The 26,887-nt window shown below is 33.6% G+C and overlaps 3 protein-coding genes and 4 non-coding genes across 7 annotated transcripts; all 7 read right to left on the minus strand.

The window, feature by feature from the left end:
- Window positions 1–319: 319 nt before the first annotated feature.
- Window positions 320–5,337, minus strand: LOC114379570 (external alternative NAD(P)H-ubiquinone oxidoreductase B2, mitochondrial-like; the record flags this gene model as incomplete). The annotated part of the gene is made up of 9 exons (XM_028338246.1): window positions 320–616; window positions 939–1,058; window positions 1,806–1,927; window positions 2,050–2,310; window positions 2,785–2,889; window positions 2,986–3,205; window positions 3,557–3,807; window positions 4,221–4,427; window positions 5,068–5,337. Coding segments are annotated over 9 exons (1,644 nt in total), but the record flags the coding sequence as incomplete, so codon positions are not given.
- A 2,962-nt stretch (window positions 5,338–8,299) lies between these two features.
- On the minus strand, window positions 8,300–13,517 carry LOC114380115 (external alternative NAD(P)H-ubiquinone oxidoreductase B1, mitochondrial). Its single transcript, XM_028339051.1, has 10 exons — window positions 13,354–13,517; window positions 12,135–12,405; window positions 11,634–11,837; window positions 11,196–11,446; window positions 10,677–10,896; window positions 10,387–10,491; window positions 9,835–10,098; window positions 9,611–9,732; window positions 8,684–8,803; window positions 8,300–8,578 (listed from the first exon to the last, which is right to left on the minus strand). The coding sequence occupies exons 1-10, from the start codon at window positions 13,428–13,430 to the stop codon at window positions 8,491–8,493; spliced, it is 1,722 nt and encodes a 573-aa protein (XP_028194852.1). The 5' UTR covers window positions 13,431–13,517; the 3' UTR covers window positions 8,300–8,490.
- A 2,238-nt stretch (window positions 13,518–15,755) lies between these two features.
- Window positions 15,756–15,861, minus strand: LOC114380618. Its single transcript, XR_003659794.1, has one exon. It is a non-coding gene; the product is annotated as a small nucleolar RNA snoR97 (small nucleolar RNA).
- Window positions 15,862–15,955: 94 nt separating this feature from the next.
- Window positions 15,956–16,072, minus strand: LOC114380606. Its single transcript, XR_003659782.1, has one exon. It is a non-coding gene; the product is annotated as a small nucleolar RNA Z278 (small nucleolar RNA).
- Window positions 16,073–16,366: 294 nt separating this feature from the next.
- LOC114380628 lies at window positions 16,367–16,454 on the minus strand. Its single transcript, XR_003659803.1, has one exon. It is a non-coding gene; the product is annotated as a small nucleolar RNA U36a (small nucleolar RNA).
- Window positions 16,455–16,715: 261 nt separating this feature from the next.
- On the minus strand, window positions 16,716–16,854 carry LOC114380632. The gene has a single exon (XR_003659807.1). It is a non-coding gene; the product is annotated as a small nucleolar RNA snoR134 (small nucleolar RNA).
- Window positions 16,855–18,341: 1,487 nt separating this feature from the next.
- Window positions 18,342–21,024, minus strand: LOC114378107. The gene is made up of 2 exons (XM_028336650.1): window positions 20,609–21,024; window positions 18,342–19,331 (listed from the first exon to the last, which is right to left on the minus strand). The coding sequence occupies exons 1-2, from the start codon at window positions 20,913–20,915 to the stop codon at window positions 18,634–18,636; spliced, it is 1,005 nt and encodes a 334-aa protein (XP_028192451.1). The 5' UTR covers window positions 20,916–21,024; the 3' UTR covers window positions 18,342–18,633.
- Window positions 21,025–26,887: the final 5,863 nt, after the last annotated feature.

Consider the following 26,887-nt stretch of genomic DNA (forward strand, 5'->3'; position numbering starts at 1 on the left):
CTGTTGTGTTCGACATTGCAAGTGTCTGTGAATCATATATTGTCCCACAATTATAGACACATACAAATTAATGATGCTTAACAACACTATTTTCCTGATTGTACTACACCTTACTTGATGGCCCAATAATGCATCGCATATTTACCTCATTATGATCTGGACTAGAAAACCACTTGTAAATTGGTTTAGTTGTAATGACGAATTTATTATTTTATAATTTGTGGATTGAGTTTCAGTGTCTCCGGTAAACTAGCAGCGTATAAGCTTCTCAAAAGTCCAAATTGATTTATTGCAGGAGATGAAGTGGACCCTGTAAATGTGATGTTTTTTTGGCAACCAAAACCAATTTAAATCATAAGGTTGTTTATCAATACAATTAATATAATATACTATAAGATAGGGACAAAGAGAAAAAGAAAATTGCATGAAATTAAACACTTTTTTTTTCTATTTTTTGTGGGCACTCTGGGGTAGGGTTGGGATTATTTACTCTGCTGTGCCAAGCCAAGAAATCTATATAATGAGATCTTAGATTTTACTTGAGTCCCTGCCAAATATGAATCGCCTTCCCCAGTCACCAACCACCAAAAACCTTGTCCTCCAGCTCACTTGTTTGCTGCATGTTTTGGGAATCGTTAGAAGATGGAAACATACTATCACTAAACCTCTATGATAAAATTTTGGGTATAATATGTTTTCTGTACCTCAAAATATTTTGAGAATAATTGGTTTTATTTTATATGAAAATTTAATACGTTTTTAGTCTATAAATCTACCGAAAGTAATATGATTTTTCTCCTTTATTAGGACTAAAAACAGGTGTTTTCGAATAAATGTAAGACTAAAAACGTATTAAATTTTTATAGAGATTAAATTAATATTTCAAAATATTTTGAGAGATTAAAAATATATTTTTACCAACTTGTTGAATAGATTACCTTGTATACACCGAATACCAGAGCCATTGGGTGCTGTGACCAATTGAAATCCAATCTCCTGGAAGCTGAGCTGCAGTTTGCTCTCCTCCTAGAGGAGCAAATTGTCCCAAATGCCTGTACCTTTAAATAAATAAATTATGGGAAATGAAGAATTAGGCCTTTTAAGTTGTTGGTCAATACTATTTCAATTAATCATGCACCATTTTGGTTACACACGTATAATAAACTAAACAATGAACTGAAATAACCATTTGTTTGTTTTTGGTGAATTACAAACACACTAACCATAAACTATTTATTTAACTAAATTAACCGTACTTTATGTCACATAAATTAGCATAGTTTAGATTTTAGAATCCCCTAATACTTATGTTCTTTATTCGCAGTTAACCCTAGTGGCTAGTTGGTTATGCTAAGTTAACAATACCCTTTTTACAGCGGTATCTGGTTACATTGGAAGATAAATCTGGACAAAGCAAAAGTTCTCCATAATCGGAGAAATCATTAAAATCATTACATAGTCTCAGTTTATAGTCATATATCATTAAAATCATGATATATGGCTAAGATTTTCAATTTACTTGAAAGAATTTGTTGGGAAAGTTGGGGAGTAAATATTGAGAAGAATTTTTTTTACCAACAGGCCATCCAACAATGACAAATAAATTTAACACCATACTTTTAATATAAAATCTTAAAGTTTATGAGATCTTCACTTATATGTTGCTTAATTTTTTTATTTTTATCCAATATACGACTTCAACTCACACTTATACTTCAACATAATTAATAAAAATCAGGTACATGTCACTTAGATGTTGCTAGGAATCATAGTAGTCCCAAACCATATAATAATTTCTCCCATACCTGAAGGGACGGAACCGATGGCGTCCAACTCCCCTGAACCTAAGAGGGCCTTCTGGATACTTCTCACACTCCTCCATGCGGTTGAAACAGTCTGCAAGATAGACTCCTTGTTGTGCAGCTACCTATAATGATTCAAAGTTGGAAGGGATCACCAAAGCATAAGTAATATGACCCTTAGTTTATAAGTAGGAAAAGTTTCAACTTATCAAGTTTTATTGAAAAGTAGTATGTGTTGTACATGTACCTGAGCTGTTGCAGGAAGATTTTTCATCTGAGAGTCTACTTTGGAAAGGGCTTCTTTAAAGTATTCAATGTCCACTATAATATTGCTCTCTTGAGATTTCTTTAGCAAGCTGGCCATGTCTCTCATTTGGTTCTTCTTTAAATAAATGTCTACTTGAGGGTATCTCTCAATAATGTCGCCAACAACGTCTTTAAATTCTTTAAGATCTAATTTTCCAGAATTGTTCTTGTCAGCCTTGCTAAATATCACGGCTATATCTTCCTGTTAAAACCGTGACACACAAAAGGACACAAAAAAGTTACATTAGAACTTAAAGAAATAGCATATCACTGCAGCACCTAGAAGTGTTATTAAAATATCAATGATTCCTAGCAAAAGTAACATTTGATGTCAATGGTTGATAAAATCAATAGTCAACAAGTGTTAGGAAATAGGAGGGGGCAAAACACCAAAGAAATCACGATTAATGGATCACAAACCAACCATACAAGTGAAACTTAATATCGCATCTGATTCAAAACTTTAAGGCATTAGATATGTAAGTTCTTATTACTTAAATGTTGCTTAACATGTTCATCTCTATCCAATGTTGAACTTTTTACCCACTTGCATAATGTGGTAGCTACTACCTGATACTATGTTCCTTCCATAATCACATCACATTATAGGCTAAATGAAGGACCATAGGTTAAAAAAACAAGCTTATAGAATGCACAATGCATAGATTGCACCTACCATAACTCTACGTTGATTTATAGTAGCACAATCACCTAGAGCATAGATGTTGTCAGATCCTTCCACCCTTAGCCATTCATCAGTGACCAATGCACGCCTGTTAACCTGTTACATAAAGAATTCTTCATTGCTAGCAAAATTTGAACAGTGACAGTGACTTCTAAATTCTGCCCTTGGATTGTGAGAAACAATTAAACAAACCTGGCCAAGCTGCTTCATAAATTCAACTACTTCAGGGCGAGCACCAATACCAGTTGACCAAACTACCATTCCATGAGGTATAGAAACAACTTGACCACTTGCCCTTTCTTTGGCAGTAATTTCGTTTTCACCAACTTTGACAACCATAGATCCCAACCTCACATCAATGCCATCTCTAGCAAACTTTTGTTCAGCAAACTCTGTAATTCTCTTGTCAAACCTGCAATGAACGAAGGAATTATATCATAGACTCACATCTAAACAACAAAGAGTGAAAATATGTCTCATCCAAAACAATTTTTAAATTTTCAAATGCTCATTTTCACTCCAATCATGCAATAAAGAGCAAAACTTAGATGCAGCTTCATCAAGGTTTTTGGTGTTGTTCTCTAATCAATAATAGGAGTTTCACTTCGATAATCCACGTAATAAAGATTTGCATTAAAAGTCAACATAGATTATTGAGATGAAATTCTAATTCGAATTGAAGAATAACACTTAAAGCACTTATGAAACTGTATCTAAGTTTTGTCCTAATCTTTATATGCTAATAAAGAAAAAAATATATTACATGTTTAAGATATGATCGCCTGCCTCCAGGAGAGTAATCTTCACATAGTCTTTAAGGGAAGGATATAGCTTCGCCATATCCTCAAGTACAAAGTCATGAAGCTCAGCAGCAAACTCTACCCCAGTTGGACCACCACCAACTACTACAAAACTCAGAAGTTTTTTCTTCTCTTCCACTGGTAAAGAAGGAAGGCTAGCTCTTTCAAAAAGGTCAACCACTGAATGACGAATTTTTAGAGCTTCATCCACTTCCTTCAGAGAGAATCAAGAGTCGTTTAGTTTAGCATATCATCTAATTAAAAGGATTTCTTTTACATATGAATACACACACATGCACACATGAAAAAGGAGAAATTATTACATGGTCTAGGATCACCACCATGCTCCCAATCAATCTCCATGATTGAATGTTATTAACTCTTTCTCGTAAATTGAAAATCCCAGTTATATGTTAGGTAAAGATTGATCGGGAGTATGAACACGTGGAAGTCTTAGACCATACAATAATTTATCCCAGATAAGATAGGACAAAATTTATATACAATTCTTAAGTACTTTTGGTGCTAGTTTACATTAAACATTAATATAGGTTGCCTTGGTGAAAGTTCTAATTGGAGAATAATAATAAAACCATATAAGGAATTGCTACTTTAAAAGATATACACCTTCAAGAAATGGGCATGCTCTTGAACACCAGGTGTGTTGAAGGTATTAGAACGGCCTCCCATAGCTATTACCAGGTAATCATAATCAATGGAAAAGTCTTCTTGGCCACCCAACTTTTTGTCTTTACTAGCACGGCAATAAACTTTGTTGTTCTTGTTATCGATCTTATAGCATTCAGCTTCACTGAAATGAATATTTACACCGCTCTGTTCAACACAGTTTCTCCTTGTAAGTAAGTGTATATACTGTAACTATGGTTTGACTAAGATGTAATTTTGAAGCTGAAACATTGTGCACTACTTGTAAATGCATAGAAATGAAAAAAATATTGAAAACAGATATGAAAAATGTTGCATAGACATGAAAACTCAAATTCCACAAAGAAAGTTGGAGATTAGAAAATAGCTACTGTGTTGGTTTCAAAATAATTATTACTTTAGGTGTTTTAGTTTATTTCAAATTATTTATCACTGAAATACTCTAAGGATACATAAATTATTTTTTATTTTCATGTTTATTTTGTCTTTTGATAAATTCACAAAGTGAAATAAGAAGAAATAATGGAGTTAGAAGGTAATATAGACAAATAAGTTCATATTATCCAAAAAAAAAATATTTAACAATTTTCTTAACCTTTATATAAAATTTAGACAAAATTAATCAAACAAGAATTACGTATTGACTCTTATAGTAGTAAGTCATAAGTATGTTTTCTGCACTTTTTTTAACAAAAACACAAATGTGACAGTTAGCACAAAGGATACTTATAAAATAATAACACCTAAATTTTGTTCTTATTTAAAACAATAGAGATCATATATAAATTGATGGAAAAGGTAATAATACCTTCCTGGTGATGCTGCGAATCGGTTCAACGACGCTCCTTGCTTCCACTGTGCCACACGTGACACTTGGTAACAATGGAGTGAATGCAAAATAGTTACGTGGTGAAACAACATGAATATCATAGGAGTTGCTTTTCATATTTTTCAAAAAACTGGTTCCAGCCCAACCAGTTCCAAGCACCACCACCTTCTTTTTTTTACTTTCATGATTAACATATTCTGGTTTGGCATCGCAATATGCCACTAGACCTCCACTACTGCTAAACCCAATAAAGAAAGAGATAAATATAAAAACGAATCAAAAAATAGGAAAAAAAAATCAAATACCTCCAAACAACTTATAAGAAGATTAATCACACTAAAAAATGTTACATACTAAAAAAAAAGTGATTTCACTGTTATAACTCTCTTTATTTTTTTAGAAATTCACTGGTATAACTCTTTCGTAAATTAAACAATTTTTTAGTGAATATATTTGAATCTAACCATATTATCAATATAAATTCATAATATACAGAGGAATCATTTCCGTTAAATAAAGCTTATATCAACACAAACCAACTCAAACCACAACAACAAAGTCTTACCTAACTTAAATATATGAGGTCGATTATATGAATCACATGCATGAATATTGAAATTCAACTTTAAAAAAATGTTTTTGCAATGACAATTAACTTCTTTATAATATTTTAAGAGAATGATAAAGAACATCTTCTAGAATGGTATCATGCCTAGGCATCACAGTTCACGGATCGACCATTAGGCCTCGGCCAACCAAAAAGTCCAACATTCTAATATGATTCAATTTTCACTCTAATCCAATTTATTTTAAATCACTTTTGGATTAGACTTTTAAAATTCATCCATATCTTATTTCAGTTTAAAGATTTAAAATTCATTGTCTGATACATGAATCTTAAGTGGATATCTGAATCCAAACTTGCCTCTAAATTGTGTCTCTTGTAACGGTAAACCCTCCTTTTCCCCAACACCTCCGTCGTGCAGGTGAGTTGATAAATGCAACCGCTCATATCCTTTTCATCGCGGTTTAAATCTATGGTGGCCTTTTTCATGTGCCACTTTCCTCTTCCAATCCACCATGTTCCCTTTGGAGGAGGCACGGATTTTTGGCTCTAAACTCAAACGACCAAACTTAGTAAACTTTTTTTCTTTTCAATTTCTAGTGTTTAATTATTAAAATTTGTAAAAAAGAATCTTTATAACATTTAAGTGGATACATATTGAATATGACCAAATTCATATTTACTTAAATGAATTGTATTTTGAATCCAAATTATTTTAAAAAAAATATAGATATAAATTTAAGATCCAATCCATTTAAATAGATATAAATTGAATTCTTAAAAATTCAATTCATGCCCACTCCTACTGATCGACCATCCCATGACCACTTTTATATCTAGCTCATTCCTTTGAGCATGATGCTTCTGGTCACAGTCACTTGGCACTCAATCACTGAAATCATGCAACCATCACTGACATAAACATGTATGTTGCGTATATGGGATACTTAACATGATTTGCAACTAATCTCCTGAGCAAACATGACAAAGTAACGATGTTAAACCGCTAAACATGTCACTCACTCCCTCTATAAATACCTCCATTGCCACCTTCATCAAGTACGCTTTATTCCACATATAATGTTGTTACTATGCCAAAATTATTACATGATTTAAGATTATGTAATTCTAATGAATATGTTATTAACTTTTTTTAATAAATTGAAAAATATGATTATATGTCATATAAAAATTCACCGAAACTACATATTGTTGGTCTATATAATAATTTTTCACCCGACACACACAAAGTTGTTGTAGAGTTGGACTAGAACAGAACATATTGAAAAAAAAAAAAAATGCATGAACGTAACGTTAGACCTGATGACACTGCAAACAACAACAGTCTTGGCCCATGATGGACAGTCATTGAAAACCCTCGAGGCCGTGTGATAGAAGGAAGACCAACGCATTGTGAAAACCCTAGCTAGCTAGCTAATTTGTCTTCTTCAGTGCTTGTTCCTATATGTTACTTTGATGTGCCTTTTTTTATTCCTTCTGCTATCTTTGTAAGAAAAAATGAAAATACAATTGAGTGCTAGAGAAAAACGGAAGAGTAACAGATTTTTAAGGTATGGTTTTAAACACTATGGCACGGTCAAAGTTGTTACTTCTGCCACTTAGTATGTAAATGCATTTTCTTATGTTGACTTGTTAAATAGGGAAATAATACACTTGCCCTGTTTTGAGAGGAATAGATACCCAATGTATGGGGAGTTTGAACACGTTGAAAAATGCATGGCCAAAAACAAAAGACGATGTTGTAAAAAATAAAAATGACTGAACAAGAACAATGAGAGGGGGAGTTGCCCATTTAATTGAATCTCGAGGTTCGAGCAACGTTGCGCTCATGACGGCTTAATTCACGGATCATTACAATGAATCATGAATCAAATTATATGTCACTCTTTTAGGGTTTTATTTTAAAACATCATTAATATTCTTTTCACATGACCAACTAATTAAAAATTACCTTAAATATAACCTATAAGATTTATTTTAATAAAAATTAATAGTTTTTTTTAGAAGAATAAAAATTAATATTTTTTTTAATAATATGACAACGTAAAGAAAAACAAACGTATATACTACCGTCTACTTTAATGTATTTAAATTAAATTGTCTATAGGTCCTATACACTAAATGCATAAGTTAAGAAATTTTAAAAAAGTGAAATAATTATTTTTTATATTTTAGCATGTAATTTTTTTATTTTTTAACTCTTTTAAGCTATACGTTTAATGTATAACAGAAAAATGATTTTATAATTCATAATTTCTCCATGCTAAGTTGGTCTAATAAAGAATTTTATTTCATTAGGCAGCAAACTTTAAAAAATTGAGTTTGAAAATTAAATTTTATAAATATTCTTAGATAGTTATAACTTATAAGTATTAGACTAATTTAATTCTGAAATAAAATCATTTGCTTTGAAATTCATTAAATAAAAAAACATACATTTCCTCATCTCCTAAGATGCCTCCAAGTAGGATGACAATAATGAGCCCTACGTAAGATTTGGATACTGAATTCCTGTATGTTCAACTTCTTTTGTCATGAGAGAAAAAAGACAAAATTATAATATAATTCATTAATTTGATTCTATATCTTTTTTTTCTCTCATACGTTGGAGGGAACATGAGAGAATAGGCTTGAAAGGATTCAAATCCACATATATTGATGCAAAATGGAAGCTGTAAACAACATAAGCACTCAATGAAAATCTAATATCAGTTCTCAAACTGTTCCCAATCGAGAATGGAGCAAAATGCTGTTCCATCAACATATATCACTAACATTAGGTACAAAAATTAACAAGAGAGAAACAAGGTGTCAAATTAAACTCTACTTGAATCCCTGCCAAATATGAATCTTCTTGTCCAATCAGACATGACCAAGACCCTGGTGCGCCAGCTCACTTGCTTGCTGAATGTTGAACGGAAGAGTTATTAGATAAAAGTGGTTATGCACATAATAATCTAGTTGCCATGTGTCAAACAAGTGTGTTTTGCATCACAGATCATTCATTACCTTGCATATACAGAATACCAAAGCCATTGAGTGCTGTGACCCATGGAAACCCAGTCTCCAGGAAGTTCTGCAGCTGCCTGCTCCCCACCCAGTGGAGCAAATTGCCCCAAATGCCTATACCTTTTGTTAACAGGTACAATTCGTCAGGGATAAAGCTAAGGGCATAAAAACATAATTACCTATTATATTATGTCTTTGATTAGACAAAAAAACTAACCCAAATGGTAATCTAAACCATCTTTTATCCCAATTAGTGTTTAATATTGAATCATAGCCATTATATGTGATGCCCCTTATCTTTTGGTTAGATGTCCTTTTCACATCTTATTATAAAATATATATATTTAATCAAGGAAAGGGTTAGTTTTGGTCAAATATTTTACCAACATAATATGATAGGGTTGACAAATAACTATGTCCCATAAACATATGATCAGGGGTTTGATTTCCAAGTTCGTATGTATGAAAGAATATTTGTTTGGAGAAGTTATTAGTGTTTGACTATTGGCTAGGGAATACCCTGGATTCACCCAAAAATATAATGTTTTATCCTTTCACAAATGTTTAAAGAAAAACACATTTGTTATATTTTGCTTGAACAGTTGAGCAATAGGTCAAGTATAGTCATAACTCATATGTAACAGACCTTAAAGTCCAACATAGGAATGTGGTTTCAAATAGAAACAAAATGCTTCATCTCAAAAAGTGGCATAGAGCAAAGAGTGCACACTTTGCATAATTGGACATCTAATATCTTAACTTGTGTGCCACAGCAATGTTGCTTATCAACTTCTGCTTTCAAATTTGAAGCAATCACTACATAATGGCATTTTATTTACATTCACATACTGTAGACAATTTAGCAATTTCCACCCCATAGACAGGAAACACAACTATAATATAAGAAACATGAAGTGCAGTATTTACCGGAAGGGGAGAAACCTATGACGTCCAGATCCGCTAAATCGTCGAGGACCTTCAGGATTCTCTTCAGTATGATCCCTGCGATTAAAGCACCTAGCTAGATATGCACCCTGTTGGGCAGCAACCTAGATATATCGATACATTAAGAACTTACTGTGTATAAGATATGTGACAGCAAAAACCATCAGCATAAGAAAGCATTAAGTTACTGGTGAAATGATGTATACCTGAGCAGTTGCTGGCAGACTCTTCACCTGTGAATCTGCATGAGAAAGGGCCAGCTTAAACGCTTGGATGTCTATTTCCTTGCTTTCATTCCCTTGCAAATCTTTCCACAGAGTGGTAAAATCACGCAGATGCTTCTGCTTTAGATATTGCTCAACTTGTGGATATCTTAAGATAATGTCATCCATCACCTCCTGGAATTCTTCAATAGTTAAGGTGCCGGAGTTATTTTTGTCTGCAGCCTCAAATATGGCTGTGATATCATCCTAGAAACCAAGGTAACAAGTTAATTATGACAGATGAATTCAATCGAATCGTGATTTACATAACTGTCTTAGGGTGACATAAGTTCCTCAGTTCTCATCTCATGATAGAAATTATAGCATTTAAGTACATGTAACAACTTTGTTGAACTTGTCAGAAATAATCAAATGACAGGCACAATAAGCTTAATTTCTTCATCAAAACCCAATTAGGTTGGTCATATCTGTATTCGTTCAGATAGGATGCAGCACATTGCCATATTGAATAAGCTTAGAAGTAAGAAGAAATACCATGATTTTACGTTGAGTTATGCTAGAACAGTCACCAATGGCATACACATCTTCACATCCATTCACACGCAACCATTCATTAGTTGCTAGTACATGCCTTTTAGTCTGCACATAGAAGAATTCTCACTTATACGGATATGATTACCCATACAATAGTTGATTGTGATTATAAGCCAAGAGAAAATTACTGATTACATGTTGGATCACTACGTGCACATGCGCATACACAAGAAGTAAGAACAAAGAGTGGGGCAAAAAGCATTTCAGAAATGCATGGAATGAAGCAGCACCTGACCAATTTCTTCCATAAAGTCCCTTATAACTGGAAGAGTTGAAATACCAGTTGACCAAACAATCAACCCATGGGGCACCGAGCAAACATCTCCCGTTGATTTCACCTTCACTGTAATATCCTTGTCATTAACAGCGACAACCCGGCATCCTGTTTGAACTTCTACCCCATCTCTTGTAAACTTTTGCTCCGCAAATGAACTTATTCTTTCATCAAACCTACAACACCGAAGATGATATTTTATCCAAGTTGTGACTTCTCATATAGGCTGGGTTGAGAATATGAATGATTTAAAGTCAGACTTCCTTGATGATTAATTGGTTTTATTTTATGAGAGTAGCAATATTAGAAACTCGATACAAAATGTTAAAAGGTGCGGAATGCATAAACAATAGAAGGCTAAAATTGTTGTGGGGAAACAAGTAATGATCTACAATTGCAAGTCTCAACCAAATACCATACAATCTTCGACCAAAGCAAAACAGGATCAAATACATAGGTGGTAGTAAGTTCTTACATGTTCAAGATATGATCTCCAGATTGAATCAATGTTATTTTCACTTTATCTTTAACAGTTGGATATAGTTTGATTAGATCTTCTTGGACATAATCATGCAGCTCGGCTGCAAATTCCACACCAGTTGGACCTCCTCCAACAACTACAAAATGAAGATTTGACCTTCGCTCATCATCAGATAGACTAGGAAGAACAGCCTTCTCAAAGCAATCAATCACAGACAGTCTAATCTTCTGAGCATCCTCAACATCCTGTGAGTGAACATACAGCACATTTTGGATTAGTTGCAGACCGATCAACAAACAAGAGTGTGATTATAATAATTTCTCCTAAGCAATAAGTTCAAAGATTCAATGAATCTCCTGATAAACCAACAATCATAAACAAACAAACAAAATTGAACATTAAATGATTATAACACAAAACAAATAAATTTACCTTCAGAAAATGACAGTTCTCCTTGACACCAGGGGTGTTAAAAGTGTTTACTTGTGCTCCTACTGCTACAACCAAGAAGTCATAGTCCAAGGAAAATTCGTTACTTCCCACCAAGTTGTCAATATTGGACCGACAGAAAACCTTTTTGTTCGAATAATCAATCTTGACACATTCTGCCTCCCAAAAATTCACTTCTCCTTTTCTCTGCAATGGGAAAGGAGGGGAAAACTCCCTTATCAATTAACTAGTCAAAATATACCCTTTAAAAGCAAAAAAAAACAGAGGGGGAGGGGGGGTGGCGAGAAAGAATTCAGACGTGACCACAAGGTGATATCAACAATCTCATACATAACAAAGTCAAGTCTCCAAAAATCTTGTTTTGTAAGTTAAGCATCAAAGAACACTTGATTTCTCATTACATTATACCTAGATGTGATCATTGCTAAAAAACAAATCATTTATCAATAGTTATTCTTAGAGCTCTAGCTTTGTTTCCTCCACCTTTTTAATGATGTTTCGGACCGGCTCTACAATGCTCCGTGCTTCAACTGTCCCACAAGTGACACTGGGTAATAAGGGAGTAAATGCAAAGTAGTTACGAGGTGAAACAACTTGAACATCATATAATGAAGCATCCAGATCCTTAAGGAAACTGGTAGCAGCCCATCCTGTTCCAAGAACCACCACTTTCTTTTTGGCAGGCTCATTAGCTTCAATACTAGGACGTTCAGCTCCTGATTGTGATTCTGAGTATGCCACTACACCACCACCACTGCAATTTCCAAGGGCAGGTAGACTTAATGAAATAGAAAACTTTCTTAAATTTCCAAGGGCAAAATATTTCAATATCTTATCATTTCAGTCTATCAAGGAGGTCTCATCACAAGTTGAAATACTCATCTACCATAACCATTTGAGCTATACTCTCCATAGATGTCATCTAACACTATAAGAAAATGAATCATCCAAACAAACTTTTAATGAATAACCAAGTCAGCATCTGATATTAATTAGAATTCTCCCAACAAATGATGATTTTCTTGATCTTGTTGCATTTTTATTAACAAAGAAATAACCTTCCCCATGCTTCAAAACATTAAGAACTAGTTTTCCAGTCTCTCCAGCACATAACCATGATCCCCTCTTTCAATAAACATGGAAAAGTACATGTGGAAGCTCACATCACTAGAAATCATCCCTTTTACCCGAAACAACATTGCATCGGATCTGACCTGAAAGGATTTGCAGCAAGATCCAATATTTTAAGGCTTTAAGCTATATCTCAAGATCTATAATCTTTTTGGATGATGGCTAAGAAAAAAGGCACTATATCAAACAGAACTCTTGATAGTGGGGGAAGTAGTATTCCATGAGCATATCAAAGAACATTGGAAGTATAAGGATATGAAGTTAAATTGCGTGGATCCATTTGCAAGGCTAATCCCATACATGATGAACACTCATTGAATGATCTTCACTAATAATAGCCAATGGATCAAGTGCAATAATATAACAATCCCCCCTAAAAAAAACTTATCAAGCATTCTTACACATGTGGCTGATTGTGAATGTAAGTTAATCAAAACTCTCAAGTAAGAATATCAACCGACAACAAACAATAGAATCTTAAAATAGACACTATTGCCAGAATTAATCTTCCTACGGCTGATCAATAGAACACCCAAGAAAAATTAATAATGTAAAAAAAAAAAAAAAGAACCTGAGAGTGCAGAGAAGCAGAAAGTTGGAGGAGTTGAGAACCCTGGAGGTCCTGATGAAGAAGGAACCAACTGTCATGGTTACCACTGACAAGAATTTGGGTTAGCAGCTTTTACTTCACAGCTTTGAACTCTGAAGTTTTTGTTTTTAATATATCAGAAGTGTTGTTCTTGTTTCAACTTCAGACAGACAAAGTGGTTAGATCCTGACACCTGGCGTTGACGCGTGGATAGGATATTATTTAGTATTGGACTACGCATCTGGAACATTGTTACCTGCCTTGCTTTTTGAACCTCAATCGCAGATTAGAAAAGATAAATCATTTAAAAAAAAACAAACAGTACATCACTTTATGTAGGAAAAAAACAAGAAAAAAATCAATTACTTTATGTAAAAGTAAAAGGAATATCATTTATAATTTTGTTTCAATTATAGAGAAAGAGAACCATAATTCCTGCGTTTACCGCGTAGTAATTTTTTCTGAAGCTTTAGTTTTTTTCTTAAATTAATTTCCCTGTCCAAACTGATTTTCTTTCCATTTGTTTTCTTATTTTTATACAGTTAAGGGGAAAGCACAAGTAGGAGTTGCCTATGGATAAAACCTCTCAACTTTTGCTTTTCCGGTATTTAAATTTACTTGGAGCACGTACGGAAAAATCGTTAATAATACTAGAAGTCCGATGAGGTTTAACAATTAATTTTTGTACAAACATTAGGTAAAGATGAGCAGAATTAAATTTGAACGCAAGAGACTTTGATACTAGGACTTATTTTAAAATTGACTAACTTGAGAGAGTGTTGATTAACTTACAAAAATATTAATTAAGGAGTTTAATAAAAGCTATCTTGATGTAAGCTACTTATTTACTTACGCACAAGTAAATAAAATTACTAATGCATAGGTAAATAAAAATAAAAAACTCTTCAAGATAGCTTTTTTTAAACTCTTTAATTAATATTTTTGTTCTTCCTAATTAAGTAGCTTATTTTAAAATTGCAAAGTGAAATCCCAGCATTCCAATACTCAAACACAGGAAGTTCAACCTCCAAAACATTGCGAGAAACTGCAACGAGACCCATCTAGAGGAATCAGGCACAGATATTGCGCCACACTGGAGTGGTGGCTCTCTTCCACTGCATCCACTCATTGAGAGACTTGGACATGGCTTTGGTCTTCTAACCTTCCAGAATCCATAAAAAATTTCCGTGGCTTCCTTTTCACGGAACATGTTTTTTGTGCCCATAGGCACCTTTCTACTAACCTTTGTTGCAGGTGTGACTTGTTTCTCTAAAGCACAACAAATCCGAAATTCTCTTCACTGGAATACCACTTCACAGGCGTGAAATCATGGAGACATTATTGGATGTGTTAGGAGATCAGGGTACGCTGTTTCCGATTGTTTGTTGGTTCATCTGGGGGTCAAGAAATGATAAACCAAATTCATAATATTCATAAGTTCATCATGTCATCCGAGACTGCTTGGGTCAGTAGATAATTGGTTATTGTGGTTCGTGTGGTATTACAACATCCTTGGCAGCTGAATTCTTTTGCTTTGTACCATGGGTTGAAAATTGCGTGGGAAAAATGCGTTAGATGTTTGAGTCTTATTCGTTCTATAGTAATCTCTTGACTTTTAGTTACCTTCAGCTCCCAGTTTGACAGCCACATCTGCCCAATAATCCCCTTCCTCAATTGTTTGTCAGGATTGGGATTTTAATTTAACACCATTCCTAATGCGTCAGTTTAATTAGAATTTGATTAATTCAAAATACTTGGTTAATTTATAATTTTTTAAAATACTAATATTAATACTAGTGTTTTAATTTGAATTTAAATTTATTCTCAACTTTTTCCATTCAATTGTCATTTCGGTCATACTTGTATCATTCTCTGTCTAATTGCATTTCATTAAAACCGAACCATACTTTATCACCACAACCTGAATGTTCTTGTCAAAACGAAGAAAAACATCTTTGCGCTAATCTAAACTACTCTTGTAGTCTTGTTCAAAGCTTTTGTACCTCCAAAAAAACACATTCGCGCTGTACTAGTCTAAATTACCCATGTTCAAGCTCCAGTGACTGATCATTCATGTGTTCATGTTTTTGTAAAGGCAAGACGAATCTCACCTCACCATCATCAGAAGCCATCTAAAGCTATGCCACATCTACAATCAATACCATCATCTCACATGCACGACAAAGTCACTAACAACTCCAAAGTCATTTGCAACAAACATGACTTCCGAATTTCATTGAATTTTACATTACGAATTACTAATGTGAAGGCAACAAAATATGGACATACAATTGAATAAATTTTAGAAGTTAACTTACTATCAAGAACTCAAATAGAGCATAATGAAAAAATTCCACAAAAATGTTATAACATGTTTTTAAACAAGATGTAGTGCTGTTATTTAACTCCTATCCCGTGGTTAAACAAGAGATCAAGCTGATGACAACACTCAATCTTTGAGTTTTTCAGACCCAGATCCAATCAAGTAGGAACAGGGTATAGTGAAACTCATGAAAAATTGTATTAAAAATTCACAGTTAACAAAAACAACAAATACACTAGAAAATATCTCAAATACTAGGTGACCTCAGATCAATCGTTGCTGTCATTGGAAATGTAGTAACACCAAGGAGGTTCTCCCTGAAAACAGGGTCTTGGATCAACTACAGCCTCTAACAAGTTGGATTGTAACATCATTGGTGAATTTACAATAGATACCTTTCTAGTAAGCTACAAGGAATAATTTTTAAGATACAAAACAAAAAACAAATCATCATATGCAAAATTCAAAGTCATTTAGAAATATTATTTAGCTGGAAATCTCCCTAGGAGGAAATAATCGTTGCTTTGTCTCAGACTAAATAATATTTCTAAAACTTTAATTTTTAACGGTGTCTGATGACATCGAATAATCCATTTAGACAACCTCACGTAGTATTTAGGCAATTGTGAAAATTGAAAACAATTAAAACTAAACATTCTATTTCACAAAACATGGCTCATATCAAGAAATTCAACCATATTTTAACCAATTGTGCTTCATCGAGAAAACTCAGAAGCGCGGATAAGGTATATCATCGCCGAGAAATTCCAAAACAAACATAAAATAAACAAATAAACCCTTAATTGAGGGAGTTATGTGATGGCTGTTTTCGGAGGAACAAAAGAAGAACCCTCGCCCCAAGGTGAAAAACGACCGCGTTTCGATTTACGCCTTTAGGACTAGCTCCGTTTTCAGAGAACACGTGTGGTGTTCGAAAAGAAGCTGAAGGTATAGCAAGGCGAATTCAGCAAGCATCCATTCAACACCAAATCGAAACTAAGAGAGAGAAATTGAAAAAGAGGAATTTCGCCGTTACTTTGACACAGATCAACCGTGGGAAAATTGGGGCTAAACTGCAACACGAACGGCGGCGATTTGGCACGTGCATCGGGGCGTTCACGTCATGGGGATTTCAGAGAGGCCCGGGAGGCATCGTGCGGAGAAGAATTTCATGCAAGATTGAAGGAAAAGAAAACTTAACCCTAAACCTAAACTAATTTCGAGAGTCGTGAATATTTTGAGTTGGTGCGGCTAAACCCTATTCGCTGCGAGGTTTATATAGGCACACCAAAACCCTAAAATTTCTGTCTTTCCAACGGTAGAGTGTGTTGCCGTCAATGAGTAAGGCTTACCCGACCCAATTAAAAATATCTGGGTTAGATTTCCAAAATGTATGGGTTCAGTCCAAACTTTAATACAGTTATGTATGTTGGCTTTATTATTATTATTATTATTATTAATCTGATACCTGAATAACTCATACATATTTCTTAATCAAGTGAATGTTTGGACCATTGGGGCCGGTCTAATGGTGAGGAATTTGGAATAATATGCATGAAGTGTTTAAACCTCAATGCTAGTTTAACAAAAAAAAAAACTGAATATTTACTTTAAGAGATATTGTATTTATATAAATAAAAAAATGTAGCTTTTTGTTTGATAACAAGAGAGATAAGAAAAAGAGAAAAGAAAATGTTAGATGAGACGGTTGATGTGATCAAGAGAAATAGAAAACATAATGATATTAAAAAAATGTATGAATGTTATAATTCTGATTTTAAAGTGTGTGTGCAAATATTTGTAACAAAAATGTATTTTATAGTCGATTGAAAATTAAACTTACATGTGTCTTTATAATGTTAACGACATTTTGCTATATCTTATTGAATTATCTCAATTTGACTCTATGTCTTACATTAAAAAAACATTTTTACTAATTTGTGTATTATTGAAACTTTTTAATTTCATAAATAATATTATTTTAAATATTAATATTATTTATTTCAATTTCAAGTTAAAATTTTAGTGAAATAACTTGAAATTAAAATAACATTAATATGCAAAATAATATTATTTATTAAATTAAAAAGAAAGAGTAGTAAATTTAAGCATAACTCCTTTTTTATTTGATTTTTTACCTGTATCTTCCTTCAAAGAGAATTATATCCAAGATATATTCAAACACAAAACATAAACACTCTAATAAAAAATCAAATTTTGATTCACTGCATTGATAGATTAACCCTTTCCAGTATAACTAATCCTTGTTGTTGAGTTGTAAATTTAGGAATAACTTATTAACATAATAATTACTTGTATTATATGCACAAGTAGTATTTTCTATCTACCTATAACGGTAATGCGATACACTTGTGCATTTGACTCAGATACGGCAAAGATGTTGCACACTAATCTAATAAATTGTTTCTTTTACAATTGGACTCTTGGAAAGTATGGCTGGCGGATACTCAAACACGCCCTAGCATATGAATTTCTTAAATCACTCAGATTCAATAATAGAATAGATCTTTGAAAAAAAGAATTATGTAATAAGAATTATTTGCACTTGAGATATAATTTATTTGCCTTGTTGGTAATCCAAATTGCTTTTCTATTCCATCCCTTTCTCTTGCATTTCATTCCAATATTTCTCTACAAAATTTCAATAATAAAACTCAATGTTTGTCTAACAAATAAGATCTAGGCTACACTGGCCACAAATCAAAATTGTAAAATGCATTTACCGAAGTTTGACAAGAAACTTATATTTGCACAGCCTTGTGATTCACTGCTCATTTAAAAGCATGCAAGAAACACTACAATAATTGCATCAAGGAGAACAAAATAAACCCCTGTCCATCTATATCATATCCTACCTCAACTATCTAGAACACCAAACTTCATTCTTCCCTAGACTCAGATACATCAATTCTCAGCAGTCATCTAGTCATCCATGTCAAGTGTCGATACCCAACCCACTTAGCAGCAACTCGCAAACCAATAGCAAAAGCTGCAAGGAGAAGTGGAATTGGAAGCCTCATCTGTCTTGTTTCAACTTCTCCAACTTTTTTCCCTTCTGGGGGCGTCTTGGAATACTGATATATGGCCAAGGCAGTGTATGAAATAATCACCAAAGCTCTAACCCAAGGCTCCCCAACACCAGCAAGCACAGCTGCAACAGGCATTGCAGCTGCAACATCATCTCTCTTCTTGACAAATTTTGAAAAGGCATACACCCCAACCAGAAGGGTCCAGAAAAAAAGTTCAGAAATATATCCTCTAACAGCAGCATAACCAATAAGACCAGATACAGTCAAAACATTATGTTGGTCGTTGATGGAGTTTGGTACAGTGGCTTCAGCAATAGCTAAAACAATTGATGCCAGCACAATGATGGTGGTCAGGTCGGTTACAGGAGCATTGTGAATTATCCAAGAGTAACAAGCCCGAATTGTGTAAAATAAATCCTCCATGCATCTAATTGAAAATGTGATTGGACTTCCTATGAATTGGTAGACTACTGCAAAAGCGTATTTTAAGACGTATCCTACAAAACGAATAATTGCAAATGCACCATTCTTCCAGTTTGACAGTTCAAATAGAACAGCTCTCCAAGCATAGACGAGAAAAGCCAGTACTGTACATTGACATGAAATCAAATTATTACATGATCGCATAAAAGAGAAAACAAACCATTAAGGAAACAAAACAACAAAAGTGTTTTAAATGATAACCAAGACCATACAACTTTTGACTTCCACATCTAAGGTTAGTTTCATATTTGTAACCACCATTAATAATGCAGTGTGTATGGGTGTTTGCAATTTTGTTTGGTTCAGCTTTTAGACAAAAAGCCATCCAAAGCAAATACCAAAAAATATTATGTGGTTGTTTGAATACTATATCAAATATGAACCAAGGTAAACTGATCTTATGGGGTTCAGTTAACAGTTTTTTTATATTTTTTATGACTTTCAAAATTGTTTTTAATTTGACAACTAAATAAAGTGAAATTTAATAACCTTAACCCTTAAAAACGCAATAGAGCAATAAAAGTTATTATATAGATCATTCATAGTAAATTAGTCATATACTGTTAATTGGTTATATATTGTTAATGTCATTAAACTCATAGTTTAACATAACCAAAATGCCCAACACCCATGGATCAACATACTACCATAAACAAAAGTTTGAAACACTATTATGTAATGGTTCAAATTGATATAAGTATATTAAAGGTTGTGTAGTTCAGCTTTATTCAACTCAGTTTTAACAATAGATACTGAAAAACAAACCAAACTAAAACGGGGAAAAAATGTTTTCTGGTTTCATCAGTTTTAGTTTTAATTGTAAAACAATTTTATACGATTTAGAAAAACCCTTGTGGAGGAAAAACCTAAATACACACCCATCACCCACAGGATGCATGACAACCTCTTCAATTCGACTTTATAGTTTATATAATCACCACTCCAACAAAACGTATAGAGTTACAGCACCCCTAAAATTATCAAGATTTGGAACTAACTGAATTTCAACAGAAATGAACAATACCATCCACCAAAATCGTATCATTTTGTATGTCAAAGTCCCAGTTCGTGAATGACTGTGTATTGCCAAATGTTTAACCAAGACACAAAACGCAAAAAACAGTATTTAAAATTCATAAGAACATTGTGTTTTACCATCTCCTATAGTCCTATTTGCCCCCCATCTACCCTTCAATCAAAGATAACCTTCACAAAATAACTAGCACCATTCTTCATAATTATTTTTAAAATTAAATCCCAATAACTCAATTATTCGGCTGCTGAAAATTAAAAAAAGAAAAAAAATCATTTATTTTTTCTCTTCCTGTATTTCCCTTAATAAGCAAATGCAGAAAGAGAGAGAGAGAGAAATGGGACTGACCAACAAGCCATGGCCACCTAACAGGAGGACTTGGAACTTCTTTGGCGAGGTACCTAAAGCGTTCGGGCATGGTGCTATTTCCTCGCGCCTCTTTCTCGGCTTCATCCAACCCGGTCAAAACGTCGCCGTTGTTACTCTCCTTGTTGTCGTTTACAGCAAAACGCTTCCAAGGAGAGAAGGTGGGGGTTTTGGGGGAAAAGGAAAAGCCGATGAGGTTGCGTCGGAATTGGGGCCTCAAGGGTTGGAGTTTGGTGGGTGGAAACGAGGGTTTGAAGGAGAGGGACGATGGGATTGTGGTGGTGGACATGGCTATTGAGTTCGTCTTCGGTTACAGTGAAAGAGTCACTCACCTGCTGGCTGCTGCTGCTACGGTGCTACTACTGCCCTATTACCCTTTTCTTTGGGCACTAGAGAAAAAAAAATTGTGAAATTTATATTATTTTTTAAAAATCTATTTTTAAATAATAATTTCTTCTCTTCAACTAAAGCATTCCTAACTTATCACTCAAAAAGGAATTATTTTTAACTCAACATAATTTTTACTAAATATCTTTTTTTATTTATTTTCATCTTTTATCTTTTAAAAAAATTATTTTAATTATTTGTTTTTATCATTGTATTAGCAAATTCTTTTCTCTTTTTTCTTTCTTTTTCTTTTCTTCTCCATCTCTGGCAATGTCGACAATCTCCTTTTTCCTTTTAGGCAAAATCTGGTGAGTACAATAACACTGAAGAACCAATTTGGAATGATTGTTTGACCAACACCTTATTATCACTTCTCATGTGATTTTTTTCCTAAGTGTACACAGGGTGGAAAGAACAACCTAGCTTCGAGGGTTAGGAACCTCCATAAGAGAGAAAGATAAGGAAGAAAACTTGTATTATTTTTCTGGTATTTCAAATACCAGCCAGACACTTATTTATAGCTAGTTCAGGGATGAATACAATGAGGGTGCATGGGGAGTAACAAACAATAATGGAATATCATAACAAAAATGGTGCACAAATGAGGTAAGGAGCAAACAACACGATCTCTATCTTCCAATGAGGGCTTGCCAGCTCATGATTTTGTTAGATGTAATCCACCAAATGTCAGGGTGGGTGGCTCTTGCATTTGGGACGTTGGTGACCACCTTCCATGGTGCGTTGCAGGATAAGGACTTGTTTCCTAACACTAAGCGTGAAGTTTCTATCTTGAAGTAAGTGGTGTACAACATAACCTCTATCTAGTAATTAAGTAATCATAACTTGGTTCCTTAAAACATATTGTGCAGACCACCCCTTCCTAGGTGGGTTAAGTTGAATTGTGATGGAACTCTAATAAATTATTTTTGGAAAGTTGGCCACAAAGGCTTAGTTAGAGGTGATTCAGGAAGATTTATCTTAGGTTTCTCTATTAAACTAGGTGTTTCTTCCATTCCCTGTCTGGAGTTATATGGAATTTTTCATGGTATCAAACTTGCTCGGAGTGTGGGGTTCGATCAGGTTGTTATTGAATCTGATTCTAGCATGACCATTCAATTCACTGTAAATACTTTTGGTTGATAAATCACCCATGGTCCTCCCCTGTGATACATATTAAGAGGCTTTTCCCTTCAATTGGGGATTTTATTTTGAATCACACCTTAAGGGAAGGCCCATTTGGGGTGACTTCTTGTTTTAGTTTTAAAATTTTTAAAAACCAAAAGCAATTTGTGTCAAGTTATTGTAGTTTAATACTACCATGTTAGTATGATTAGTTTACTCAAGTTTAAATATAAAAAATTTATGTTCAATTTTCTTGTGGCATTAATATGCTTGTGGTGCTACAATAGTGACACATGCAAATTTTGTTTACTCTAGTAAAAAAAAAACATAATTGGGTGCTCACAAACATGATGGTATATGTTTTAAGAGCTTTTTGTGTTTAGAAGTATGCAGTGTTGAATAAAAGGTTTATTACCTATTGGGTCGATGTTTAAAAGCTTTCTTTTCTTAAAAGTGTTTTCTTTGTCATTTAATTTCTGCAACCATGTTACCTTGTCATTATTTCTTACTCCTTTTGAATTGTCTTGGTTATATATGATTGCAATGCACTCCTTGGCAGTGATTCTATCTTTTGTTGAAAAATGACAGAACTATGGCTTATCAAGGTTTTTTGGGTTTTGTCTATAGTGTCTGTGTGCATCTTGAGTGTGTTATTATTTTTAAAAGTATGAAAATTGCATGAATATACAATTTTTTAGTTGAAAAAAAAATCAGGATTGACATGCATCCAAATACATCTTGAGACATTAGTAATGATTATGTATTGTAATACAATGTCTCGTGTCAATATAAACTTGGTTTGAAATTTGATTTATCTATTTTGGCCTTTATCTTCTGTTACATGCATAGTTTGATTTATCCATTTTGGTCTTTATCTTCTTAGATCAAATATTATTAAGTACAAACACTAATAATTGATTTAGTCAAATTTATTTATAACCATTTGTGACTCAAAGTTAACCATTTTTACATATGTACTTAACTACACATGATGCTTAGTAAGATTGTTAACCACTAATCAACAAAGTTAACAATAATTTATAATTGACATAACCACCTTATCCGTGGCATTAATACAATTTTTCATCAAATAGTTTGCCTAAATTTAAAACAAAAGTAAGAGTTATTATGTGTATTATACACTTATCAAATCATTTAGGATCATTTTTTTTGTAATTTTTAGTGAAAGATTAATGTAAAATGAAATCCAATCAAATCTAACAATTTAAGTTACTAAAATAACCTTAACTTTGAGTGTAACTAACTTGTAATTGTAGTTTACGTGATTCCCTTGGTACCCGTAGAATTATGACATGACACAAGTTTTGCTCATACTAGTTCAATCTTTTAGGCATGCAATAAAAGAAAATTAATTTTACATGTGAATTTTGAATAATAATATTATAAGGATTAGAATTAACCACAAATGATAAAATGCTAATCATTATTTATGATAGATTTAACTACATTATTTATAGCATGAAAATAAATTTTCATCATATGATGCATCTAAGTTTAAAATAATAGTAAGAGTTACATGTGAATAATACATTTTTTGAATCATTTACGATCATAATTTTTTATAGTTTCTAATCAAAGTTTGGATGTAAAATGACATCCAATCAAATGTAATCACCTAAGTTATTAAAGTAACCTTAACTTTGCACATAACTAACCAATAAATATAACTTGTGTGATTCTCATACAATAAAGGTTGAATTATTCTCAGATAACATGACACATGCTTTCCTCATTCAAGTTCAGTCCTTGATGTATAAGATAAACAAATTTTTGTTCATATGTGACTTGAGTAATAATATTATAAGGGTTAGACTTAGCCACTAATGAAAAAAATAATCTTTATTTCTTATGGACTTAACCACCTTATTCATAACATGAATACAAATTTTCATCATATGGTGTGCCTAAATTTGAAACAATAGTAAAAGTTAACATGTGCATTATATACTTACGAAATCAATAAAATTATTTATAATAAAATTTTGGACTTAAAATGAAATCCAATTAATGTAACTACTTAAGTTATCAATGTAACCTTAACTTTACACATAACTAACCAACAAATATAATTTCTTTGATTCTCTTGGTACAAGTAGAATTATTCTGTTAATTGACATGCCACAAGCTTTGTTCATACAAGTTCAATCTTTTAGGTATGAGCCAATAAAAATCTCATTCAGGTGTGACTTTTGAGTAATAATATTATTAAAATTTATAAACAACAAGTTGATCTTTAAAATTATTATTTAATTAACAAAGCCATGAGCAAAATTAAAACCCACGATAAACAACAAAACATATTCGAGTATCGAAATTAATAAAGTCATGCCAGAAACAGTCATTTTTGCAAAATAAATCAATGTAAAGTGTCAAATATATAAAACATCTAAAGAGTTTTAGGCCAAACTCATTTTGAGTCAAAACTATAAAAAAAATTCAAAATCAATTATAGGAAACCTCAATTCGCCCCCAAAGACAGTAGAACTAAGAAGAATAACAATAAGACGGTTGGTTTTGATATTATTATGATGAAAAAAGGAAGGACTTACGAGGAGGGTTAGAGTGAACGGGAGCAGGAATAGGAGGTGGAGGAGGCTCAGAAGAAGACGAAGCCATGAGTAGCAGAAGAAGAAGGAGAATGAGGAGTTTCTCGACAAAATAGGGTTTCTTTTCAAACAAATTCCTTGAGGGGGTTTGTTTTTTAAAGGGTTCCGCGGTTTAGAAATTTTTGTCCTCAGACGATCTCTTTGTAAACTTACTCTGGAAGGGTTCTTGTACTGGCGGAACGAAAAAACGGTTACCAATCAAAAGATTTCGCTGCTGGCGAGATACACATGCCCTGGTTGCACTGATTCTGCCAGTGGGCCTGACGTTTTTGCTCTGGCGTGTTCTAAAGGAGAGGGCAGAGGGAGCATGGATTTAGCGCAGTGTAGCAGGGGTTCATACATATTTGTTTAATCTTTTTGACCAATAACGGAGGAAAGAAAATACAATCATGCACTTGTTGTGTCTTGTGGCTGGATCAGTGGCACATGCTTTGCCAAGCTTGTAATGCCATTCCGGCCACTGACTCGGTACCTGTGAAATATGTTGCTTGCAGTACGCGTTTGAGTCAGCATATATATCTTTTAAAATTTATGCGCGTTTGAGTCAGCATATATTCCGGCCACTGCCATTCAAATTAATAAAAACCAATAAAAATCTCTTGAGTAATAACAATGTTCTCTGGATTTTTAAAATTTATTACAATCAAGTTGATCACAACTGAAGTGGCAAGAATGTTATCAGAGAAGACACAAAAATGGTAAAGATCATTGTCCTTGAGTTTCATCTCCACTTGCCTTTGATCCTTCAAACTTTTTTGCAAGCTCGGGTTGTTGAACCATTTAGATGTCAACTTGATACTAAGGAAATATAGGCTTTTTGAGACTTCTTCAACAGCTATTTGTCCATATTAGAAGAAGAAGGAGAATGAGGAGTTTCTCGGCAAAATAGGGTTTCTTTTCAAACAAATTCCCCGAGGGGGTCTGTTTTTTAAAGGGTTCCGCGGTTTAGAAATTTTTGTCCTCAGACGATCTCTTTGTAAACTTACTCTGGAGGGGTTCTTGTACTGGCGGAACAGAAAAGCGGTTACCAACCAAAAGATTTCGCTGCAGGAGGGATACACATGCCCTGGTTGCACTGATTCTGCCAGTGGGCCTGGCGTTTTTGCTCTGGCGTGTTCCGGAGGAGAGGGTGTAGGATCAAGTGGCCTCAAAATAATTAAGAAAGGGGGGTTGAATTAATTATTCCTAAACATTTACTAATTAAAAATTTACTCTTAGGCTTTTACTATATTATTAAGAAAATAAAGAGTAGAGAAGAAGCTTAACCAAAAGTAAAAGCGGTAATTAAAATGCACAACGGAAATTAAAAGAGTAGGGAAGAAGGAGACAAACACACAAGAGTTCTTATACTAGTTCGGCCACAACCCATGCTTAGGTCCAGTCCCCAACCAACCACCAGTTCTTGAGATTTCCAATAACCTTGTAAAATCCTTTACAAGCAAAGATCCACAAGGGATGTACCCTCCCTTGTTCTCTTTGAACAACCTAGTGGATGTACCCTCCACTAGAACTGATTCACAAGAGATATACCCTCTCTTGTTCTCAGTCAATAACCCAAATAGATGTACCCTCTACTTGTACCACAAAGGATGTACCCTCCAATGTGTTAAGACAAAGTTCTTAGGCGGTTAAACCTTTGAAACTTTGTGAATGGGGATACAAAAGAATTCTCAGGCGGTTAGTCCATTGAAATCTTTTGTATATGGGAAAGGGAAGAATCAAAAGAATTCTCAGACTGTGTCTTATTGAATTCTTTGACAAGGGAGAAGGGAGACACAAAATAATTTAGGCGGTTAGTCCTTTGTTCTTTTGGAAAAGGGAGAAAAGAGACACAAAAAGAATTCAGGCGGTTAGTCCTTGGTGAATTCTTTTTGGCAAAGGGAGAAGACAATGAAAAAGATGAATAACACAATTTTCAAGGTTTAGAAAAACCAAAAAACTTTGGAAAGTTTTTGGTAAGGAAGAAGAAGAAGAAGTTCAAAGAGATTCAGAAATCAATTGGCAAAAGTTTGTTGTCAAAAGAATTGTTAAATATCATTTTAGAATGCAAATCAAAGTCTTGCTTTTATATACTCTTCATGTCTGGTCAAGAGAACCATTAGAAGAGTTATAACCTTTAGAAAAA

Source organism: Glycine soja, chromosome 12 (assembly GCF_004193775.1).
Source record: "Glycine soja cultivar W05 chromosome 12, ASM419377v2, whole genome shotgun sequence".
NCBI lineage: Eukaryota > Viridiplantae > Streptophyta > Magnoliopsida > Fabales > Fabaceae > Glycine > Glycine soja.